General features: G+C 49.1%; 7 protein-coding genes across 7 annotated transcripts; 3 read left to right on the top strand and 4 right to left on the bottom strand.

Moving 5' to 3' along the window:
- Nucleotides 1-4,507: 4,507 nt before the first annotated feature.
- On the top strand, nt 4,508-7,230 carry EDB82DRAFT_559658 (kinase-like domain-containing protein; the record flags this gene model as incomplete). The annotated part of the gene is made up of 4 exons (XM_065609721.1): nt 4,508-5,338; nt 5,386-6,694; nt 6,745-7,079; nt 7,129-7,230. The coding sequence occupies 4 exons, from the start codon at nt 4,508-4,510 to the stop codon at nt 7,228-7,230; spliced, it is 2,577 nt and encodes an 858-aa protein (XP_065464189.1).
- Nucleotides 7,231-7,401: 171 nt separating this feature from the next.
- On the top strand, nt 7,402-7,970 carry EDB82DRAFT_270279 (uncharacterized protein). Its single transcript, XM_065607354.1, has 2 exons — nt 7,402-7,820; nt 7,885-7,970. The coding sequence occupies exons 1-2, from the start codon at nt 7,573-7,575 to the stop codon at nt 7,901-7,903; spliced, it is 267 nt and encodes an 88-aa protein (XP_065464188.1). The 5' UTR covers nt 7,402-7,572; the 3' UTR covers nt 7,904-7,970.
- A 67-nt stretch (nt 7,971-8,037) lies between these two features.
- On the bottom strand, nt 8,038-8,370 carry EDB82DRAFT_527870 (uncharacterized protein; the record flags this gene model as incomplete). The annotated part of the gene is made up of 1 exon (XM_025728593.1): nt 8,038-8,370. One exon carries the CDS (start codon nt 8,368-8,370, stop codon nt 8,038-8,040), a length of 333 nt encoding a protein of 110 aa, XP_025582944.1.
- A 1,444-nt stretch (nt 8,371-9,814) lies between these two features.
- On the bottom strand, nt 9,815-10,900 carry EDB82DRAFT_527869 (uncharacterized protein; the record flags this gene model as incomplete). The annotated part of the gene is made up of 1 exon (XM_025728592.1): nt 9,815-10,900. One exon carries the CDS (start codon nt 10,898-10,900, stop codon nt 9,815-9,817), a length of 1,086 nt encoding a protein of 361 aa, XP_025582943.1.
- A 5,005-nt stretch (nt 10,901-15,905) lies between these two features.
- Nucleotides 15,906-19,114, bottom strand: EDB82DRAFT_559649 (uncharacterized protein; the record flags this gene model as incomplete). The annotated part of the gene is made up of 3 exons (XM_065609720.1): nt 17,892-19,114; nt 16,025-17,761; nt 15,906-15,968 (listed from the first exon to the last, which is right to left on the bottom strand). The coding sequence occupies exons 1-3, from the start codon at nt 18,849-18,851 to the stop codon at nt 15,906-15,908; spliced, it is 2,760 nt and encodes a 919-aa protein (XP_065464187.1). The 5' UTR covers nt 18,852-19,114.
- A 139-nt stretch (nt 19,115-19,253) lies between these two features.
- EDB82DRAFT_539480 (uncharacterized protein) lies at nt 19,254-21,267 on the top strand. Its single transcript, XM_065609313.1, has 2 exons — nt 19,254-19,646; nt 19,697-21,267. Exons 1-2 carry the CDS (start codon nt 19,452-19,454, stop codon nt 21,227-21,229), a joined length of 1,728 nt encoding a protein of 575 aa, XP_065464186.1. The 5' UTR covers nt 19,254-19,451; the 3' UTR covers nt 21,230-21,267.
- A 398-nt stretch (nt 21,268-21,665) lies between these two features.
- EDB82DRAFT_270160 (uncharacterized protein) lies at nt 21,666-23,261 on the bottom strand. The gene is made up of 3 exons (XM_025728586.2): nt 23,121-23,261; nt 21,898-23,002; nt 21,666-21,839 (listed from the first exon to the last, which is right to left on the bottom strand). The coding sequence occupies exons 1-3, from the start codon at nt 23,155-23,157 to the stop codon at nt 21,776-21,778; spliced, it is 1,206 nt and encodes a 401-aa protein (XP_025582938.1). The 5' UTR covers nt 23,158-23,261; the 3' UTR covers nt 21,666-21,775.
- Nucleotides 23,262-23,327: the final 66 nt, after the last annotated feature.

Below are 23,327 nucleotides of genomic sequence, written 5' to 3'. Positions count from 1 at the left end.
CCGGTTGTTGGAGAGGCTCATAGGCCTCTTTGCCACGAACCTGTCCAGGTTGTGATATCTAGTCGGCGATCGCCTCAAATACAGGCAAACAGGCACGGACACGTATGCAAAAGACAACAAAGCCAAGAGAAAGACTCCACACGAGTTCGTTCCGATCAACGTCCTATGCGCTGTACACATTTTTTCAATTTAGTTAACTGCAGGAGGGCATTCCTACGATCAGTGCTGGTCATTAGTCTGGATGAGTTGTACGACGGGCCATGGACCAAGGGGTATCCTGTCGTGAGAAGCGGACAGGCGGCGAGTTGACCCGGATCTTCGAGAGCATGAACAATTCCACAAGTGGTGCAAGGTTGGCCCCTGGTACTCGGGGCAATTAAACAGCACCGGCCAACGAAAAGATGAGAGGTTAGGAATTTGCATCCCTCGCGGCGTTGTCAGCTTTGCAGACTTTTTGTGAAACCTGCAGAAATGAACTGATTGAGAGTAGGCTTTCTTTTGGCTCTGGTTCAAGATCGAGATTAAAGGTCGCCCGGCGGTAGTTGAATGGTGAAGTGAGCATCAGTTCTGAAACGTAAGCCACATCAGCCTGTACTTTAGTGACTTTGGGTACCTGTTGTTTGCTGTTAGAAGCAGCCCCATGTAATCTGCCTGCTAACCCAACCCAACTCAGCCCAGCCCAGCCTACAGCTCACGTATGTCTCAGTATTTATGTATGATGAGACCCTTCAGTGCAGCAGAACCAATGGAATGGACCAATGCCTCATTAAAATGCTGGGGAAGACAAGTTACAATGTGGTGGAGTTCCAGGTCCATAGCGTGTCTTTTGATGTTGAGGTTTCAGTGACTTGCACTTGGAAGGCTGGAAACGCCATCAATGGAAAGAAAGCCACCAGCCATAGCCCTGGAATATTGGTGGCTTCAACGGCCATTGGACGACGTAGTGGCATTTAAGTTGAGTGGTAAACAGCTCGCTTAGAGATTGAAGCAGCCGAGAAAAAGAAAGGTTATCTTGAAGTCCGATTTCCCGATATTCACCGTCAGATCGGGGGCGTCTTGCTTTTTCTCAGTTTAACAACCAGGTGAGATGCCGTGTAAGAAGTCGAAGAAGCAAGGTCTCACAGCACCAACAATCAAATGCATGCACTGACTTATTACGAATACCAGGTAGACTAACCAAGTTCCTGGGCGCAACATTGCGGTTCGGCTTCTAGTTGAAGCCCCGCACTTAATACTTTTTCTTTCTTTCTTTTCTTCAACTGAGATATTGAAACCAAGGCGACAAACTAATCATTTAATGGAGCAGATATCAACTAGCTTAGTCGTCGATGGGCCTACAGGTAGCGCCTGACGGAAATCAGAGCCAGCGCAGCGGGTTTGTTTAGTCAGACTAAGGCCAGCCAGCCAGCCACGAACAGGCACATCACATCACACATCATCAAGTGCCTGCTTTGATTCCCATGAGCTTGTTCGAAACCGTCTGTAGTCTCCACCAGCCACGAGCATCCCTGACCCACGAGGACGGGCTTGTGCCTGTGCTAGTCTACTATAGGAAGAATGGAGTTGATTGAGATTGGTTGAGGGTCAACTTGGTTGGCCAAACTTTGATTTCTAGCTTCCACTCGATGCCGTGAACATTCTCTATCTTGAGAGGTATATGTCGATAAAATCCACTCACACTTGATCGTTATGAAGTGAGAGATGAGGTTGCGACTGAGGAAGAGTTACATATCTCATCTGGCTGGCTATGTGACTGGTTACCAAGCTTTGTCGGAGTGGACTCAAGAACCACAGTGCCCGGCATAGAAAAGTGAGTATGGTATAGCGCATGTAGTAGAATATGCAGGGTGTTTGATTATCCACCAATATCGGAATTAGATCTTGTTCAGGGTGAATTCGTTGAAGATATTGAATCATTACGTGGTCATTCATATTGATATTGGTCTAATATCCTACCCTGGCCCTACATGCTTTTCCACGAACGAGGAATTGTTTAGGATGACATAATGCTCCCAATTTGGGCGCGGCTGATTCAAAGATGTGATGTTGGTAATAATACTGCTACTATCAGTCTTTTAATAGCAGGAAGAATCACGCTAAAAGTGAGCGGTAGGTACCTCCAATCATTATCATAGTAGATATGGATCTCTTCGGGTTTCGTATGTAGCCAAGACATGTCATTGATTCACTGAAACTTGTCGGTAGGTGAGTGACTGACATGTAGTGGTTCAACCGGAAACAGATGGACTGGATGAATCCCGCTTACTTGTTTATTTGTATGTAGTGCCAGTCAGTGTTCACTCTCAAACGCTCTCCCTTTTGCAGCCATCGTGTGTCAGGATTGCGGCTCTTTAATCAGTGCAAAACACCAAAGAAGGCGGGATGATTCATCAATCAGCAGATATCTGATCCCCCGCCCTACGTCGTCATTCTGAGGTTCCCACCAGTCAGTCAGTGAGCGAGGCGCTCAGGGGGAAACAGGCAAAGACAGGATGCAGTAATACCATCCATGGCCCATGGTCCATGGTTGATAGCTGGTCCAACCACCAAGTGCTGGCAAGAGGCTTTCACACTGTCGAGTCGCGCCAACGGCCCGAGGGACAACAGATCCAATGGATGTCAATGGCGTTGCAGTCATAGTGGGGTGGGGGAGAACGTTGGAAGGGGAAAAGGGACTTCCATGGACGGGAGTTGGAGTTGACCAAGTCACTATCAGGGCAGGGCAGAAAGAACAGCGTCTGCCAAGGAACGATGTGGTACCTTTGCATTGAGTGGCCCGCTCTGCAGATCCAAAGTACCACTCGGACTGCATGTACGTTTTCCTAGCGTTAGCAGGTACCTACCTTAACCCAATGCTAATGCCAATGCGCTGGGGTCTAGGGTCCAAGCCATTTATTCGGTGCCCTGCCTATCATAAACCCAATTAGGTGATTTACGACTGAGCGTTGAGGGTACTTGTTGAACAACGAGCTTGACTCCAGAGTCATTTAAAAGGAAGAAATCCTTATCAAACAACCGTTTTCAAGTTACCAGTGTTAATTGGTATCCTCCTATCGCTCAGACGTTGAATCATCCACATGCTGAACCCTTCATTTTGGAGCATGGGCCTTGTCTACATGTCTAGGTTGTTTCCAAACCACCTCGCTAATCAAGACCCCCAATTCCAGTGCGTAGGTTGTTGGAACAGTTCGTTGATTCAAGAAAACGTTCCTTTTTTAGTAAAACTTTTGGTGACCGTGTCACCCCCGTAGTTTGCGGCAAAAGCTGCTGATGCCATGATGGCAAAGGCTTACATCAACTAACAAGGTTGGGCATCGGGCAGTTGGCCAGCACTGCAGTAATAAGGCATAGATAGATTCCATGATTCTACAGCATAGCACAGTGAGCATCTTCCACTGTACCTAAATAATTGAGGGTCCCGCCGTTTGTATCACAATATTTCGGGAGGACCTCCCCCCTCCATACATGATGCTACAGTGTAATATCTCGTCCCGCAACCCAATCCACTCCCGCATTCCGATTCATCTCACGCTCTCTCATTCTCATTCTCACCCTTTCTTGTTCATTTGTTTGTTCCCCTTGAATTGGAAAAATACATAGCACAACACAGTGTGAGTGAAGAAGGAGTGAGTAAGTGAGTCTTTACAGCTTTGCTTTGCTTCGCTTTTTTGCCTGTTGCTTTTTATGCTTCTTCTTCCCTCCCTCCCTCCCCCAGAACTTGATTTCCCCAACCCACTTTATCCCTATCCCAGCTTACCCTTTTTTTCTTCTTATGAAGTCACCGGGCAGATTTCCTAGAACAGAACCAAAAGCAAAAGCAAAATCACTGCGAAACAGAAACGAAGCAAACCAAAAGCAAGTAATTTAAGAAATTCCCTTGCAGGACCATCGGCGCCAGTCTAAACGCTACCACACGACACGATACAATACAACAGCTACGGATACACTACAATACAATACCTACACTACAGGACAATACAATACGTTACTATAACGCACGTTAGGCTGGCTCTACAATACACACACCACACACCACCCCCGCGTTGTGTCCCCAGGCCCCCCGTCTACTCTTGCATTTGCCCTGCCTCGCCTTGCTATTGTTTGGCCTGCATCGTTGGTTCGTCTCCCCCCTTGATTATCCTTCTGAAAGAGCTCGAGGTGCTTCTAAACAGAGACCCAAACCGGACCTGCGCGCACCGCAACGCACCACATTGCATTGCATCCTATCCTGTCCTGTCCTGTCCTCTTCCTCTATTCCTTGCACACACACCCTGCCTGCCCTGTGTTTCGGCTTTTGCTTAGTCCTCCTCCACCTGCTTGACCCATCACATCCATCCAGTCCAGTCCAGTCCCGTCCCTTAAAAAAAAATCAGCACCTAACTGGAGTACAGTACAGTAAAGGTACATTGGCCCGAGCCGTCCACAAGGCAAGCAAGGCCTTTTTTTTCTTAGCCCCGAGGGCCCCCCCCAACTCGTCACTTGCCCAGGCTGCTCTTGCCGTTGGATCATGGACGGCCCCGGATATACCTCTGCGTCGTCTGCGTCTGCTCATACCGCAACTTCACATCGTCGCAAACTTATTAAGAAACCTCCCTCCTACTTTGGTCGCTCCTCATCTGGCTTCGATGGTGGTGCCTTCGACGCCCAGTCCCTCGAGAGCAAACGCAGTTCCCAGAGCCTGAAGAGGGCCCCAAGCGCTCCCCCAGCCCGCTCCAACCCCGCGACCGTGTCCGACTGGCAAGATTCTGATCGATCTCATCCTCAATTATCCGCCAACAACACCCTAAGACCTGTCCCATCGCCCATCTCACCTCAGGGCGATTTTACCCCCGCTAATCATTGGGCGCCTATTCTTCGTCACTCCGACCGTCTTTCCGATTCTCATTTACGCCCACTCGATAGCCCTGCTATTCACGACGACTTGATCGGCGCTCCTTTCGACGGCGCTGGTCTTTTAAGCAGTATTGAATCAATAAAGATTCCCAGTCCGAAAGCCCCTACCCGTCATCGCTCCCCGCCTCAGATCGTAAAAGCGCCTGTAGAAGTCAACGTTGCGAGCCCTGTCTTACGAACCGCAAACAGCTTCTCCGCGATGGACTCGACTTTGACTGAGAAAGGCCTCGGCTCAAGGGTGCCAACGGATGGCCCCTCTGTCAACCCCAAAAGATATTCTGACGATGGAAGAGACTCCAAGCCTGCTGTTCTACGTAAAAAGTCTGGATTTTCTGGGTTCATGAACAGTTTGGTAGGATCGCCCAAGAAGCCAGTTATCTCTGCGCCTGAAAATCCCGTCCACGTTACCCATGTTGGCTACGATAGTTCCACTGGCCAGTTTACAGTCAGTATTCCTTTGTCATTACTACTGTCCATACTCACAGCGCCTAGGGCTTGCCGAAAGAATGGCAGCGACTTATCAACGAAAGTGGAATTCCTGAAAAGGAACGACGAGAGAACCCGCAAACTATGGTTGATATTTTACAGTTCTACAAAGAAACCACTGAGAGACCTCCAGAGGACCAAGTCCTAGAGAAATTCCATCATGCTGGTCAGTATGCCACCTCTCCGGCAGGCGCAGCATCACCGGGCATGTACCCGTCAAACTATATGGGTATGTCACCAACCAATATTTCACCTACGAACGCCAGGTTTCCAACTGTCAATAATGAAGGAAGTTTTGAGAATCCCCGAGCACCACCTCCTGTGCCCCGAGGCCAGGTTGGTAAAGACTTGATGCCCAGCCGCCCAGCCCCGAAGCCACCCGTCAGTATGGGCAACCGACATATGCCTCACGGCGCATACGCAACTAAAGACTCCGGCATCGGTATGTCTCAGTCAGGCGACGAGTCCTACGGCGTGTCCAAGGACGCCGGCCCCATGCTCCCCGAAGAGCACCGTTCGAGATCCAACTCCCGCGTGGCTGGACCAACCTACGCCCCTACTGCTCCCCAACCCAACCCACAACTCGCTCAGGCGCAAGCCGCCGCCTACCAGCAACAATTGTTGCAACAGCAGCAAGAACAGGCCATGGCTCAGGCCCAGGCCGCCATGTCTGGAGGAATTAGCCGTGCTCCTAGTAAGCGAACTCCTAATCACCACCAGAGTCCAAACGTACAGGCAGCTCCTGGGTATGGTCAGCAGAACGGCATGCACAGTGCTTCCCGCCAGCAAGCGCCTGGAGCAGCCGTACCCGGAGCCAGGCCACGACACCGAGCCCGTCAAAGCGCAGGCCTCGATATTATCGCCTCCCTTAAGCGTATTTGCAGTGAAGGTGATCCTCGAGATATCTACCGCGGGTTTAACAAGATTGGCCAAGGTGCTTCTGGAGGCGTTTTCACTGGTCATGAGCGTGGCACGAACCGCCTGGTAGCTATCAAGCAGATGAACCTCGAGCAGCAACCTAAGAAGGACCTGATTATCAACGAGATTCTTGTGATGAAGGATAGCTCACACCCCAATATTGTCAACTTTATCGACAGCTACTTGTGCGGCGGCGAGCTTTGGGTAGTCATGGAGTTTATGGAGGGAGGCAGCCTTACGGATGTTGTCACCTTCAACATCATGTCCGAGGGTCAGATTGCTTCAGTGTGTCGTGAGACACTTTTGGGTCTGCAGCACCTGCACTCCAAGGGTGTCATCCACCGAGACATCAAGTCTGACAACATTCTGCTGTCTATGGAGGGCAAGATCAAACTGAGTAGGTCCCAACCCGTTCGCTTCTGTATGATACATGTCTAACTGTAGTAGCCGATTTCGGATTCTGTGCCACTATCAACGAGGCCCAGAACAAGCGAACGACCATGGTCGGAACACCATACTGGATGGCTCCCGAAGTTGTCACACGAAAAGAGTACGGACGCAAAGTTGATATTTGGTCTTTGGGTATCATGGCGATCGAAATGATAGAAGGCGAGCCGCCATACCTGACCGAATCTCCTCTGCGTGCTCTTTGGTTGATTGCGACCAACGGCACTCCTCACATTAAGAATGAGCAGGACCTGTCGCCCGTTTTCAAGGACTTCCTCTACTTTGCCCTCAAGGTGGACCCCGAGAAGCGAGCCAGTGCTCATGATCTGCTAAGGGTAAGTTTATCCAATGAACCTCACGACTATCATACTAATTCCTTTGTAGCACGAATTCATGAAGGGCTGCGTTGATCTTATCCAACTCTCCCCCTTGGTACGAGCTGCTCGAGAACAAAGGGCGCAAGAAAAGGCTCGCAAGGGGCAGTAGGTACACCCCGAGCGAACCGTTCCTCCCCCGTACATGCCTATCGCGGTGAAACGGGAGAGCATATTCTACCGATTCCCAGCGTATTTTAAACGACGGTGATTGATGTATTGATACGTCAATACTGTTCCGTCGTCTCGTGACGACTTGGAACAAATCAAGCGGACCTTGATGTGTCCTGATCACGATTTTGATTCCCAACTATCTAATGATCATTTTCTTGCACAAATCATTCAACTATTATAGCAGGTCTTGCATATTGAAGTTGAAAGTTGTCACCATGCCTCGCAAAGGGCTGGGTGGCTCGGATTATGTTATGCGCATGGAGTCGCCAAAGTTCGACACATGGCAAGAAGAGAAAAAAACAGAAAAAAGGTGCCAGCAGGCGGACACCATGATGATGCCTGGCAGCACATAGAAATGACACGCTGGATATACCCCCTGCATACGAACTGTTTCTTGCACATCGAGTTCGCACTCGAGGTTGGGTCTGTTACGTTACTAGACCTGGCCCTCTCCTCACCAGCTTCGAATCATAAAAAATCGTTTGCTTTGCTCTATTCTCTTGGTGCTCCGTGGATATTTTGGAATGTGTAGGTGTGTCCAAGGTGACCATACAAAACAGCTTGCTTATTTAGATATCATTTTTTTAAAAAGTCTATTCTTACTGACGTAACAATCATAACGGTCATCAACATCTGCCCCAGCCAACAAGTAAACCAGCACTTGATGGAAATCCAAAACGCGAAATCAACAAACCGGCCAGATCATCGTGACTATCCTCCACAGTTGACCTAGCCGGCCCCCGTTTTACATCATCTTGCTCTTTCTGATCATGAAGCTTCCTCGTTCCCATTGCTGATAGAAAGAGCCTATATGCTTCCCGGCTCTTGAGCAGCCCTCGCCCTCCATCATGGCAGTGTAGGACTCTATCCCTGGGGGAAGTCCATTGCCAAGCACGGCAACTGTACCAAGAGCCGCAGGTTGGGCTTGGTGCTTGAGTTTGCCGTGGGAGTTTGAGTGGAACGGCGGGGGCCGTGGTATTGAATTCCTAATTGAAGCAGCTGCGGTGCTGGCAGGGAGGAAAGCCTTTGAGCCGAGAAGGCGTCTGCGCATTGATCGAGCGGCGCGATTGAAGGACATTGTAGGAAGGCAGATAAGTTGCATGTTGGCTGATTTTGGTGTATTGACGATAAAAGGAGTGTGGTTTGGTTGTTGATTTAGGAATCGGTAATGATTGTAGTGATGATGGTTGATGAAATGAGTGTTTGTTGTGGTATGATGCTTTAGTTGAAAATGAATAGGAGAGTTGGGTAGGAAGGAGAGAGAGAAGTTATAGACCGCGCATCTTAAGACACTTGCCTTCTTCCGAGTCATTGCATTACATACCCCATGTTCACCTCCTGAGACTATCCGTCTCATCAGCCGGGACAGCGAACGATGCGGTCTGGCGGTGGCACCTCGGGGTCGTCCGTAACAAACTTGGCCAAGATACTGTGTATACAAGCTAGTGGGTAGCAGAAGAGTTGGCCTCTAAGGTTTAGGGTACAAAAATAAACAGCGTAAGAAGCCTTGTCTAAAGATAATAAACTGACCCATTGATTTCGTCTCTTAGGCTTACAGTGACCAATGGTTCTGATACTGACGACATGGCAGGTATAGGTGTCCTGCATTAGATCCTTGGAAGGTGGCTGGTCTAGGTTTATTTGCTGTCACGAGTGTTGTTTGGATGTGTTGTTCTTCGTAAGTAGCTGAGTCCAACTCATCATCATTGTACGTGTACCTGAGTGAATATAGCTCTCACATGACAAGTATCTGCACGTTTGTTTCGGTTCCTGCGTCCTCCAAGACATTACTCTTGTTAATGTCTCACGGATAAGGAATCATAATGTTCCTCTGCTCCCCTTCATGCTATCTACGTACTATGAGACGATGTTCCCCACCGCCTTCTGCGCTGGCGACCAAATAACAAAAAAGGCTGGTCGATTTCCATGACCCGGTTTTGATCGTCTTTGAAAGTTGGAGCGGTGAGCATAACCTGGACCAACTCATTGGCTCAAGTTGTATTGCCGTTTTGAACTTGGAGTTGGTATCGTGATTGGCTGCGCGGAAGCATGGGATGATCGATTGACGTGCAGGGTGGGTTGGCACTGATTGGATTGCACGTGGTTTGACATCCATCAATTGTCAAGTCACGATCTGCCTCGACTCCATTTAAGCGACACTTGTTAGCGCTCACAATGCCATCTACGTTAATTAGTTACCCGAAAGTCTAAATCTACCCTAAACATATCACTGAGAGCATAAGAAAAAAGGGATTGAAGTGCCAATAGCTATTAATTCTGATCCTTATTCAGGATCATGCTGCACTGCGTCTAATGCAGGCGAGCTTTTGCTCTATACTATCCAGAGCTGCATCTAGTTTATCGTTATACCACCGCTTTTTGTTTTGGCCCATGCCTAAAGAAAAAGGTCATCGTTCCGATCCTGAACTCCAAACAAAGAAAAGCAAGTCCTTTCGCCCAGTATCCTGCTAAACCCCTTGCCAAAAACCATTTCTTCGCTATTCGTAAAATCCAGGCATTGCTTAGTAGCATGTGTAACCACCATCGATGATGCAGTTGGAACCAGTCATGAACTTGGAAGAGTCGGAGGCAAGGAAGATGCAGAGACCGTTGAGCTCGTCAACGTTACCGAGGCGGTTCTGGGGAGTCAGAGACTTCCAGATCTTCTTCTGTGCGTCAAGAGCGGGCACTCGGTTGAGGGCAGTGTCCATGTATCCAGGAGAGATGCAGTTGACTCGAATGTCGTACTTGGCCCACTCAGCAGCGAGGGACTTGCCGAGTTGGATGACACCCGCCTTGGAGGCGTTGTAACAGCTCTGCTCCTGAGGGAAGTTGACAACGGAGCCAGACATAGAGGCAACCAAAATGATGCTGCCAGGCTTTCCAGCGGCCATCATGGCACGGCCGACAGCCTGAGACATGAGGAAAGATCCCGTAAGGTTGATGTCGATGAGACGACGGAACATGGCGGGGTCGTATGTCTCAGCCTTAATGTTTGAATCGGCAATACCGGCTGAGTTGACAAGAACATCAGGAGCACCATAGTGCTCAACAACCTCATCGACAGCAGCGTTGATGGCAGCACCGTCACGGACGTCGACCTTGAAGAATGAGACAGGGAGGCCCGTCTTGTCATGAAGCTCAGCAGCAGCTTGATCACCGAGCTCCTGGTTGGCGTCAAAGAGGACGATGTTCTTGGCACCAGCCTCAGCACAGGCGCGAGCCATGTAGTTTCCGAGACCACGGGCAGCACCAGTGAGCAAGATAGTCTTTCCGTAGACACTCATGTTGCGCATTGTCTGAGGAAGTTGCTCAAAGGTCTTGCGAGTGAGAGGCTGAACCACATCGCTGTCAGGAGTAGGAACAGGAGTTTCGTTGGGAATGCGAGCAGCAGCCTCGGATACATTGACTGTGTGCTTATCGCCGGTACCCTGTCCAGCAGCATAGACAGTGACGGGAATCTCCTTCTCACGAACCACGTTCTTCTTCATGTTTGTGTCATTGACACGCTGCACACGAGTGGCTGAGAAACATCGGGCAGCGTTTCTGGGGAGAACAGGGGCAGCAGCCCGAGTCAGACGGAGGGCGTTGCGAGCGGCGAAGGACATGGTGGTGCTTGCTGAAGTGAAGGGAGCAAGTTGTGATGAAGGACTGGTATATAATAGGGATGATATAGGGAGAAGAGGATGTTATATATTAAAGGTTGGTCTGAGAGAAGACACGAACCTTAAAGCGAAAGAGTATGAGTGTAGTGACTGAGGATGGTAAAAGAAGAGTCGAAAGGGCACAGGGAGCTCGATATATACTCGAGTGGAGGTGGGTCTGAAAGTGAATCACTGATATAGTGTGTTGTGGAGGTGGAGGTGGAATGGCAGAGTGATACAAGGAAAACTCTAGGCCTGGGGCGAAACTTTTTTTTTCCTTCTTGAAAAGTTGGAGTGTAGCAAATGACTAGGGGACTTTGCTAGGTGCAGAGTTTAGTGTGGCGGTATGTCCGTGAGGAGAACAAAAGGGTGTGGTGTAGCAAGGTAAGCGATAAGGTACGGTGCCGTATAAACGACTTCAGCTGGGGCTGGAATCAAGGGATCTGCTGTACTTTGGCGGCTCTGGTGGTTTAGTGCTTGCTGAAGGGGGTGGGCAGCGGGGTCTGGGCAGACAAAACTGTGGAACCGGAAGTGAGAATGAAGGCAAAGGCCAGTATCAGATTTGGTGTTGCGATGCCGATCTTGCGGTAGAGAAAACTTGGCTAGGACTGACAGGGCAGTGCTTAGTTGTAAACGGAGTGTTTTTGTTGTTGCTAGGCTATGTGATTGCGGGAGGACCGGTGCTATTTTCAGGGCTCTTCAATAGCGACTCCAGAACGGCAATTGTTTGAGCTGTCTCGGTTTGTGCTAGGTGACGGAGACGCGGCCTTGATGCTTCGGATCCGGGGATTGCAAGCTCGGTGGCAAATGCAACAAAGATATCTCGCCTACGTACGTAGGTGGGTGGTGTGGAGAGAGCTAACAGAGATGTCTATACAAGGTAGGTTTGTTAGTTGCCGTTGTCGTCGAATTCTGGCACGACAACATGGAGTTAAGGACGACGGGGGCAACTTACAGGTTGGTATTTGAAAAGGTAATATGGTTCAGAGTAAGAAGGGCTGTGCGAAGCTAATTTGGAAGTGCGTGGATGTGATTGAAAGTCAATGGAAATTAGCCCAGTCTTACTACGGATTTATATAGAAATGGCGGATGTGATACGTACATTACGCAGGCGTAGGTGGAGCAACGAACGGCACGCTTTCTTACCTACTAATTTTCTGGGGGAAGCAAGCCAGCAAACAAGTAGGAAAGCAAGGGATGAGAATTCTTGACCGACTTCGGTGGAAGACGGTGAGGTGAGCTCTTGATTGCAAGTATCAACAATAAGGAAAAAGGTACTGTATGTAGGCTACCTGCCTCCTTGTGCTGGATGTGCCTGAATTAGAAGCTGGTTAGCTTGGTCTAAGAAAGGGGCAGTACTTGGTAACTTACACTACCGTAGCACAACAACTTGGACTAGACACACAAGAGACCGATGTCGCATCACCCGGGGGGGTTCAGTCCAATGTGAGACGGAATGGAGATTTGTGATGGTCACAAGATCGATTGACAGGGTCGATGCCAGGGCTGTTGCATTTCCCGTCAAGAGATTGAACCGGATCACAGCTGAGGCGCATTCAGGCACGCATTGCTGTGCCGAGGATTGATTGAATGGCGTTTAGGAGTGTCGTGTCGTTGGCCTATGATATGATCCAAATGCCAGATGCGGGCGATAGTTGAATTCTCATCATGTTTTACTTTTGGTGAAGTTTGATACTATAATAAGGAAGGTTGGTGTTGTTTCCTCTTGCCTCCTTCTATGTCACAGCCAGACACACACATGGTTCCTTCCTTTGTGGTATGCAACTCAAATTCTGCCAACCACTACCGATGACCTTCACCTTCCATACGGTATTCGATTGATAACTGGGTTCCAATGCTAAGTTGAACCGGATCTTGCCGCATCTGGTCTGACATTTCTCACGATAACAACGTGGGGTTATTGAGATTATTCCCAAGACTCCATCAGACAAAATATGCATATGCAGCTCCCTTCTCTCAAGAGACGGTCTAGAGGTTGCTTTTGATTATTCTACCACGTCTCACATTCCCATCTCATACCATGCCTGCCTTGCTCGGCTTGCGCCTACAAACTCTCTCGCTACACGAGCACAATACGACATCATTGCGTGTCTTTGGTTGACACGAACTCGGTCATAGAAACCAGGCGTTGGCGTTATTGAGGCCACTTTTGCACATCCATTTTTTCTAAAACTTTCCAAATCTTCGGTTGGGTTACAGCGCGGGGCAAAAAGTTGAGAACAAGCACATGGGGGCTTCAGGGATTGGACGCACCAAGTGGAGTGGGAGATCACTTAAGCGTGGGGAGTTTGGAGCTATCATGAGCTATGGCGGGTCGCGGGGAGAAAGGAAGCGCCCCCAAGTTCACGATGCTTCCTTAAGCTTCTCGGGACGTTGCAGGGGTAGCTCTTCTCTCGGTAGCTATTCCTAGGTCCCCCCACCTCACCCACAACGGGCGCTTATATGGAGATGGATGCCCGGATCTCCAACAAATCTTTTGTAGGCCAAGATCGGATGTCAACACTTCAAGATTGCAAATACAAGCCAATGCATTATGATTTTGAGTCCGAGCGTTCCGGGGCATGTCTTGAGTTTTCCCCGCCTAATTTCATTCTAGATCTCTGCAGGTTTCTGTGCTTGGTATGGTGGTCCAACTACACAAAAAGGTAGCCTGGCCACCTGGCAATAGGATTTTTTTTTTGCTCGGATGTGGCATGAGTGTTGCCTCAACACCAAAACAGAAAAACACTTCGTCTCACAATCGAATCGAAGCAATTCGTCAATGGTTGCCGGGCCCATTTATATTCCGCTGGGGCTTGCAGTAGTTGGCATGTCATTCATCGGCGTCGTTGTGTGGGCAGGTTTTGGCTTTGTTACTATGTTCCTAGGCAGATGAATTCTTTGACACTTGATTCACTGTTACACCGCTACCCAAACAGAAAGTTTAACCTTGCACAAATATAGAAAACAGGCCACGGTATTCATTCGACCCGAGCTGAGAAACTCAGACCAGAACATACCAAACTACCAAAGGCCTGGAAGGTTGGGGTGGTTTCATTTTCTAATCCCGGGTATCACGAATCCTTGCACATCCCCTCATCATGGCCGAGTCAGGATATCCAGTCCAGCCCTCACCGAGACCACTTTGTTTCTCAAGGTGAGAGTGAGAGTGTCTGGTGTTCACAAATCTCGAGACATGACACGTATTGTATCTCCGCTCATCCAACACAAATATCAAAAGAGGAGTCTTACTTTAGTGTTTTATTTTTGTAATATCGTAGTTAAAGGATGAACTTTGTTCCCACCTCATTCGACACCAACAAATCGAAAATATTCACATTCGGTGTGTCATCCCATCTCTGGATAACCACCAAGGTCACACCTAGAATTGCCAAGACTACCTTGGCACTAACCTAAAATGACTACTCATTGGCTCACACCACTTTCGAGGGTTTGTTTCCTCTCCGTTGCTCGGATGCTTGGTCTGAGCGATAGTAAAAACAATGACAAAAACCTCTTAGTTGTGTCAGTGGGGGGCTTCTGTTTCTTTATTTCCCAACAACTCTTGTCGATATCGATAGTCACAGAAATGACGGAATTACTCTGTTATTAAATGTGGTGATCTCTAATTTATGACGACAGTCTTTGCCTTCGTCTTTTGGAGCCAAATCTCCGTGACTTACATCAAAAGACGGTGTGTATCCAAACCTGGTGAATATTTCTAGCACTTTAATCATGCCTCAACGAAGCTAATGATTTCGAAACATCAGATGATTTTTGTGTTTGTTTCTACTCGTAAAAGAGGATAGATACCCACTGTGAATTCTGTCAAGAAGCGATATCACTGCACAGAGCGGACTTGGATCTCCTTCTACGACCCACAGTGGCTCTCGTCTACAACTGATCTGATCTATCCACCGCTCAAGGTAACTCCCAAGCGATCTGAAGTGCAAGGGAACGCCGCTGCAACAGAATGAGAATATCCCACGCCGCGTGTGTGGGCTTACTACCTATGCACGAGCTTATAAAAGAGGGTTGAACTGTTTTGTATAAAATTTGATGTTAAACTTTACACTTTGTTAAAGGCATTGCCAAGCTGTAGAGCATGTAACCTCCAAATATGGCGTCAGCTGTTATTTCCGTTGATATAAACGAGTAGATACATCCATCGGCACGCAATATATTACCCGCAGGCCCCCTTAAAGCTCTCGAAGCTAGCATTGCAGCACCGTGTAGTGGGGTGAATGCCAAGGATCCAAGCAACTGCTGGGGTTCCAGAATATCCCCAGAAGCCTAGCCCTCCCCTTCACACAAGGGCATGCTGGTCCGTCCTCCCTAGAGCTCACAAGACTGAGCCATTGACATTAACCAGCCACATGGAAAGAGCTCGATATTCCTTGGTGCACATCAATGCGGTTCCCATCTATTTCGTACGAGCCTTGCATTAGTTTATAGTGACACCGGCCCGGCCTCGCATGACCATGATCATGAAGTTCAGTCTTCAGGACGCTCAGCCTGGCGACTCGGAGATAAGGCACAAAAATTAAAGTCACAGGCGGTTGTTGCTGCCTTCTCGAATTACTTAGTTGAGCAAACTTCTATCAAGATATTTAATGGCCTAGACATGATAGATTGGATACCCAGGCACTTCTCCCGAGGATAGACCTCGTGAGTGGACACCGGCGATATCCTGTGACCCTCAGGGTATACCGATCTATCATTCATAAATGACCGATGGGGCTCTAACGCCCACCGGCAGGGTATTATTACAAAGTAATTCGTTCCAAAAATCAACATGATCCCACGCCAACACCTTCAGTCTCCACCCTTCCAAGGAAGCTATCATGTGAATGAATATGCGTACAACGCCCCTTTTCAACACCACATTAGCTTAGGAGCTTCTCCGTTAAACGCCTCGTCCTGCATTGTTCACTCCCGCGTGGTCTCTCGTTAGTTTGACGAGAATATATCATTGACTACGATCCTCGTTATGAACGCGAATCAGATCAAGCAATGATGAAATGTAAGGGCTCTATAAAGTTGGTTAGAATGGACACTCGAAGTGAAGGTTGAGGAAAGAAAACATACCATGGCTCTGTTTTCCGCAAGAATTTCAAACAAGCGTGGCAGAAGTGGCCTGAAAAGTATCTCGTTCCAGCCTCCATTTTCGCCCGTCTCGGCTTGCCTTTTGACCATCTCTTCTTCTGCCTCAGTTTTTACCACGTTCCGCGCAATGTTCCGTAGTACCAGCGCAGCGCTGAGGGGGATGCCGGCAGCCTGGGGCGGGAGATTTGGATTCCGCTCGTCGCGTGCTGTCATTGTTTCCTCAAAGGTCACAGTCATGGTCTTGGCTGGGACGATCCAAGACCGTTCAGACTTTCGACCATGCGCTTCACTGGGCAGTGCCAAAGAGACGTGTGTGTTGATATGTCGAGAGAGTTCCTGAAGGCGAAGCTTGGTAGGCTTCTGGAAACGAGAGCATTGGTCCCATGTGCAGGTAAACTCTTTCTCAACATTGTCAAACTGCCCCTTTTCATTGCGCTTTTCGTGGAGATGATCTGTAAGAATATGCTCCCACATCTTTTCGGCCTGGATATAGAAATGACCGCATTTCTCAAGCATGTTATCGGGATTCGAGGCCCACAGACATCGTCCGTACTCTTTGCCATCCATACCGAGAGGCTTGGGCCTGGCACGGATGCCATGGATGATGAACTTCTGTTGCGGGTCGCCTGGATCCCTGAGAACCTGCGCATTCGAATCTTTGTAGACAGAAGTACTGTTTCTGATAAAATCGGCAGGAGTAATCAGCGGCTGGCCAATATTTTTGAGAGGGCCAACAAAGGCGGTTTGGTACGCCTGCCAAGCAGCCAGTTGTGTCACGTAAGAGCTGTTGTCCTCTTCGAAAAAGCAGCGGACCCATCGGTGGACGCGGTCAGGCTCTTCCAGCTTGAGCATCTCTTGCAAGAGATCCTCGGGCATAGGCGCAATTTGATCGTGAGCAGGCTTTCGTTGTTCGGGCGTAAGAACGAATTCGCGCTGCGTCTTTCGTGCGCCGTGAGCAAGCAAGCGACCGAGGTGGTCGACCAGGTTCTCTGGCGCCAACGAACGAATCAACGTATCCACGTTTGGTACGACGGCGGTGTACTGATAGAGGAAGTCGAGGCAGGCATCAATAAGCTCGTCGTCATTGAGAAGTAGCCAGCTGGCAATTCGCTGAAGCACAGGTCCAGGCACGTTGCCCAACTTGTTTGTGGCTTCGAGGTTCATCGAAATGCGGCCTAGCGCTCGGAGAGCTGTTAGAATGGTACCTCGGTCTTCAGATGCCATTTGGGTTAACAAGGTTCTATACAGCGGGTCATCTGAATCCAGAGTCATGAATGGCGTCAGCTGCTCTACGATGTCCAGAATGAGATGCTTCAACTCCACAAGCGAATCCCTCTGTGGCAAGTTCAGGACAATGCAGATGAGGTCCTTGATGGGAGGAAAGTCAGACATGTTGTGGGCATTCTCGGGCAGAGTGACCATGTTGCGTAGCGTCAACACAGCTTCGGTTATCAGCACCAAGTTGTCTGCATAAGCCTCTGTTTGGAGGACATCGGGCATATCCTTTTCAATGAGATCGTCAATTCGCTCCAGAATGTCTTGGGTTCCATAATTCCCATCGAGGACACTGGGGCCATCTGAGTCATGAGGAATGTTCCATGAGACTGTCCAGTTGACATGATAGAACAACTGTCCCACTTCAAGGGCCTTATCAACTAATCCTTCTGCAAGACCTGGAAATGAATCGAACTTGTACTTGTCACCTCGCTCAAACGAGATCTTTACCAAGTGATTCAGGGCAAAAGCCTGCTCAGCAGGAATGTTTGATCGTAGAGCGTTCAGGCACCGCATGTAAATATTAGGACCATCGAACCCAGCTACTAATGTTAGTTGTTGCATAAATGGTAACTGGGGAGCACTCACTGCCGGGTTGCATGGGCTGACGAGAGTCTAGGCGCGGAAGTTGACGAGGCTTTTGGAACTCGTTTGGCGCATTACTAGGTGTTGGGACCGCACGAAGTGTCAGGGGCTTGGAAAACCGTGGTTGATAGGCAGTAACAAGATTAGATGTGTTTTCAGGATTCGTGGTAGGGTGGTGAAGTATTGAGGGCCCTCGGTTTCCCTGGTAGTTTTGTTGTTGTTGTTGTTGTTGCTGCTGCTGGTGATGTTGTTGGGGTACATGCATGTTAGGGTGGTGTGAAGGAGTCTGAGGAGGATTGGCGGCTGGCGAGTTGGTAGTCGTCGCATGGTGAGCCGAAGAGTGTCGTGTTGTACGTGAAGGGCCGGTGTCTGGCTGGAAAATGACACGCTGAGGAGGTGCTTCTCTGAGCCCTCTTGATGCTCGCGCACTAGCAGCAGCATCTGGAACGGGTCGTTCGCGAACGGGTGTACCATCGTCACCCGAGGCCGCTGAGTCTGTAGCACCAATATTACTCTCCCGTTTGACGCCTCGATAATTCTCTCTGGTACGTGTCAACAAGGCAGCACCCTTGGCTGTAACATCCTCCAGAATGTCTTTTGGCGGCGGCTCCTTTCCGTGTACAGTGCTGATTTCGTATGCGGCAAGGTTTTTGTAGAACTTCTCCTTCAAGGAAAATGCAGTCGAGGCTTCATTGTTGGAGTAGATACCGAGCTCAGAGGCCATTCGACGCCAGGCTAGCTTTTCCTCCGAAATTTTGTCATAGCCACCACTTTCCACGATGTGGTTAAAGACCTTCAACAAGTCGAGATGCGTTGCGCCAACTTTGGGTTCCGGGTCAAGTATAGTGCCTCGTTTGGTATGATAATCACGGAGTCGCGTCATGAACTCCTCATATTCGGGAGTGCGGTCTATCGTGTGCGGCGGCACCTCATTGCGTACAGGAGCCATCTTGGATGATCGAATCGGAGTTGAAGAAGAGTAGGCGAGTCTAGGATGCGAATGCGCGCGCTAACGGAGGGTGCTGTAGAAATATAGGTGGCCGAGCTGCGTTGGGCGTCGCGCAGTCAATAAAAATAGTATGTAGGTAGGCGCCCCCCGCGATGTCTAATGGTCTACGAAAGTCTCCTTGTTAATCTATTGACTGATTCTGGAGACGTCGTGAATGAGAGTAGCCGAGTCCACGATTGGCACTCAATTCGCATGGGTCGGCGCTGGTAGTTTGCGTTGGCGCGGCGCGTCGAAAGTCTCGGTTGAGATTAACATGGCTTATCTCCACGTGACCCGCTCAGCAAGCCAGCCAATGAAGTTACCTCTACAACCACCATCGGTCCTTAGGCCCATCAGAAGGAAGTCAGGAAGGTGCAATTGAACTATCTCATATCTACCTAATACCTATTGGTGTCATGTCTCTTGTTAGTATTCCAGAAGGAACGTCCTCAGCCCACTTCCCAACGTACGTAGAATATACGACACGTCATTTCCATTTCCCACCTCCCACTAACATTCAGCTCCTTTGCTGCCTACACTTTATTCATTATGTGATAATACATGAAGATGTCTGGCCCTCCCACTCCCGTACTTGACTGTCCACTTGTGTACTTGGAGATACGTGATGGTATATCTGCTAGAGCCTATAATTCCCAATCTCATGGCACTTTCACCTTGACAATTGAAGGCCAGCGGCGAGTTGATACAGAAACGGGGGCACTGATTATCCTCATTCGAAAAGAGACACAGCAAGTGGTGCGCATATCCTATGATTAGATATTGATCATAGCATACTGACAGGCAAGGTTTCCCTTCGACTTGCTGGAACTGGAGAAGACTCGGGACCCCCTGGTGATATGGTTAGCATCAACAAACAAGCCAATCGACTGTGCATCTGCGTTCCTGGCAGATCTCAAGCAATTCTTGTGCAATTCGAGAAGACAAGAGACTTCAGTGTTACTGTTTGCCTGCTGCAGAAGGCCGGCTTCCATGTCAGCGATGCGTTACCGACGATTCTTCTCACGAATCTACCAACGCATGGTACCACATCGAACTATGGCCCACTACTGTCATCCATCACACCTCCATCTCTCTTACCGATGAATGCCTCAGGGGGCCCAGAAACTCAACATGGCTTGTCGTTCGCTGCAATGCTAACTGCCCCTTTCCAACCTTTCCAGCCATCGACTACCCCCAACCCGTGGGTCTCACATACGCAGAGATATGTGTCGGTTCCAGTTCAATCGTATCCTTTCACTAATCAGGTAGTGAATGCACCACCACTTGCGGCACAGTTAAACCCATACAGCATGTTCCTTGGAGGAGGAAACGCATACTCACACGTAGCTCGCACGAGCTCACCTATTGGGCATTCCTTCGTTCCCAACCCACACTCGACTCACTGGCATGACAATAATATTGGGACAATTTTGAATTTCAACGCACCAGCTCCAGGCTTAGGCTTACATGAGACCGTTGTGCATGCGAATTTGGGACCAAACAACCTCGGAAACTCTAAGAATAACGATGTTGGAAGTTACATGGCTAATGGACTGATGCGGAATGAAACAACTGATGAACCAGGGCACTATCTGTCGCCTCAAAACAAACCACAAGAATATCGGGATCTGATGCCTCAACCAAGAACACTGCCTTTTGAGTCGAGTAAGAAGGGTTACAAAGCAGGCGGAAGATCCAAACCACAAGAGACAAAGCAATTAGAAGCTGTCAAAGCTCGCAAGCTAAGAAAAACAGGCACGGCAACTCAATCTATTGCAGGTACAACGGCCGAAAGTCCGAAGAAAGTTCAGGCTACAAAAATTGCTCGCAAGAGAGCAAACGTTGAGCAACGTCAACCAAATGAGGGAGACGCAACACCGGGAAAGAATATCGTTCAGTTGGTTTCAAACCACAAACGGGCAGACAACACTTCAACCTCTACTTCTGAGCTTACGATTCCCTCCAAGAAGTTTAAGCAAGATACATACGAAGACGCTCAATGTCAAACAGATATGCAATCAGAACCAAATGGCGCGGTTGGCTCTCTGGAAACTGCAGACTTTGCAGAACAATCTTCAACGCCTGACAGCTCGCCATTAGTTGTTGTTACTGATCCTGATACATTGAAAGACTTACACGAGGCAACTGCAACGCTCTTTGAAGAGTACGAAAAAGGGGTTGAGCATTGCGGGGACGAGGTGCGACACGCAGAGCTATACTTGCATCAGATCTGGGAGAAGAGGAGGGACTTCTGGCTAAGACGACTTCGGGACAACACAGATGTACAGTGGCACAGCCAGGCAGACGAATCCATTACTTCACTAGACAGTGCTGCTTAAATAACTATACTCCCATGTAAAATTTGAAAGTGATTCAGAAATATGTGTACAGAATACCACATTAGGGGTTATGTTGACCCCTTGGTTTATTATGTTAGTTAGGCGACGATGGTATATGAGTTAATACTGGCAAATCTGGCTGACTACTACGCTGGAAACGCGTTTAAATAGGTAGCTTATAGTTGGGCTATCTCTTGATGATAAGACACTCACGCCTACAAACATGACAACAAGACTACGCGCGCGCTGAAGAGCAAACTCACAATCATAACCATCAGCAGCATTGGTAGGAGCCATGGAGTAACACGATAGGTCTCTCGTCGACATGATCCGGGAATGAACTCAAGTGCGATACTTTTGCAAGCATAAAGACTGAACTTAAAATTTTAACGTGAACAACAATACGATATGCATGCGAGACCAAACAGTCTTTTTGAACCCGCCAATGATAAAACAAACAAAAGACAAAACACCCATTGCATGTATTCCAGGGATATCCATCCGAAAAGTCGCCTCAGGGTATTTAAATAGATACAAAGACAGCCGTTACTCCTTCATCTTGACGTAGTTGCTGGGAAAGATGCCTGTTCTTGTACCAATCTGTCCAGTCCTGCGCGTTTGTTAGTTCTGCCGACTCAGACGTAGGGAGGGAGGATTCAGATACGTACCACCAATCGTTCTCGCTCTCAGTTCGCTTCAGGACGGTAATGACATCGCCCTTCTTGAAGCCCAAGTCACCTGGCTGGTCCGCGTCAAAGTTGTACACAGCGACTGCCTCATTCTTCTTAAGCATTGCCTGCTTAGCGCCAAAATTAGGCTTTGGAGCTGCTGGTCGCCCAGGGCCGGCCTTCTTCTCAGCACCAAAACCTCCTGCAGGGTTATCTCGGTAAACATAGTCGTTGGCTGCACCGCCACTACTGGCAACCGTATTGGAGCGTGTAGGTCCGCCAAAACCGCCCTGTCTGTCGTATACATCGTCCTGCCATGTGTTCGACCGGCTTGGTCTTCCGAAACCATCATGTTGTGAGCCTGTTTGGTCGCGCTGCACACCCTCGCCCATCGCAGATCCTCGTCGACCATTCCACACAACGTCGTCGTGCGACTCATCGTATACGGGGACATCGTTGTACATGGCGTCGTCGTTGCCGCCGCGCATGCCGCTAAAGACGCGCGAATTGAGAATGTTCATGAGAGGTGCAGCCTGGGGAGGTGGTCTCACAGAGCCGGTGAGTAGCTGCTGTGCCGTGAAGCGCTGGCCATACATTTTTTCGTTGGCATCGCGACGCTCAATGATGGCGGATCCCTCGAGGGACACACCAGCAAAGAGACCCTTGGTCTTGGAGTAACTGAAGATACCAGCGACACCCTTAAGAGAAGCAGCACCGGCGGCCTCGGCATTGCGGCCTACAGGGCCAGCTGCTAAGGAAACATTGCCACCAAGAGTCAGAGAGCCCGCCTGAGCAAATGTTCTGACAGCGCTCGCATCGTTAAGAATAAAGACGAAATCGGTCAATTCGAAGCCAATCTGACCACCAAAGCCTGCGCCAGCAGTCGCAATAGCACTAGGGGCACTCCAGCCACCGTCGGGAAGTCGGGCGACGACGAGACCACTACCGAAACGTCCTGAGCCGAGGAAGCCGGCCTTGAGAACAGTGATGATGGCGAGGCCTTTTGCGTTGGCGAGAATTGAAGGAGGAATGACCTTGTCGGGACCGAAAGACTGGCGAGGGTTGATAAAGGACGTAAGAATCTTGCCGCACTTCTTGCATTCCGCTATTGTAGAGAGTTGCGTTAGTCAGGTCTCGCAATGGCTCGGGTGCTTTGGCTGCATATTTATTGGGAGGGGCTCATGATGCGCGATCATGAGTACATAATTGGAGGTTCGACTTACACGCCATAGACGACGGGAGAGGATTGTTGATACCCATCTTGGTAAAATCTAATGGGTTCGAGAGATATATGTGGTAATATTCGAATAGTCGAGAATGTGTAGCTATGCGCAGTTCAAAAACTGTTGTTGAAGGAGATGAGCCAAGAAGCTCTCAGTGCGAGAGCGAGTGAGTGGGGTTAAGAGGTAAGTATAGGTCGTAGCTTGTCC

This window comes from Fusarium venenatum (assembly GCF_020744135.1).
Source record: "Fusarium venenatum strain MPI-CAGE-CH-0201 chromosome Unknown EDB82scaffold_3, whole genome shotgun sequence".
NCBI classification, from domain to species: Eukaryota; Fungi; Ascomycota; class Sordariomycetes; order Hypocreales; family Nectriaceae; genus Fusarium; species Fusarium venenatum.
Note: the sequence above shows the minus strand (reverse complement) of the source record. Positions and strands in the feature narration are given on the sequence as shown.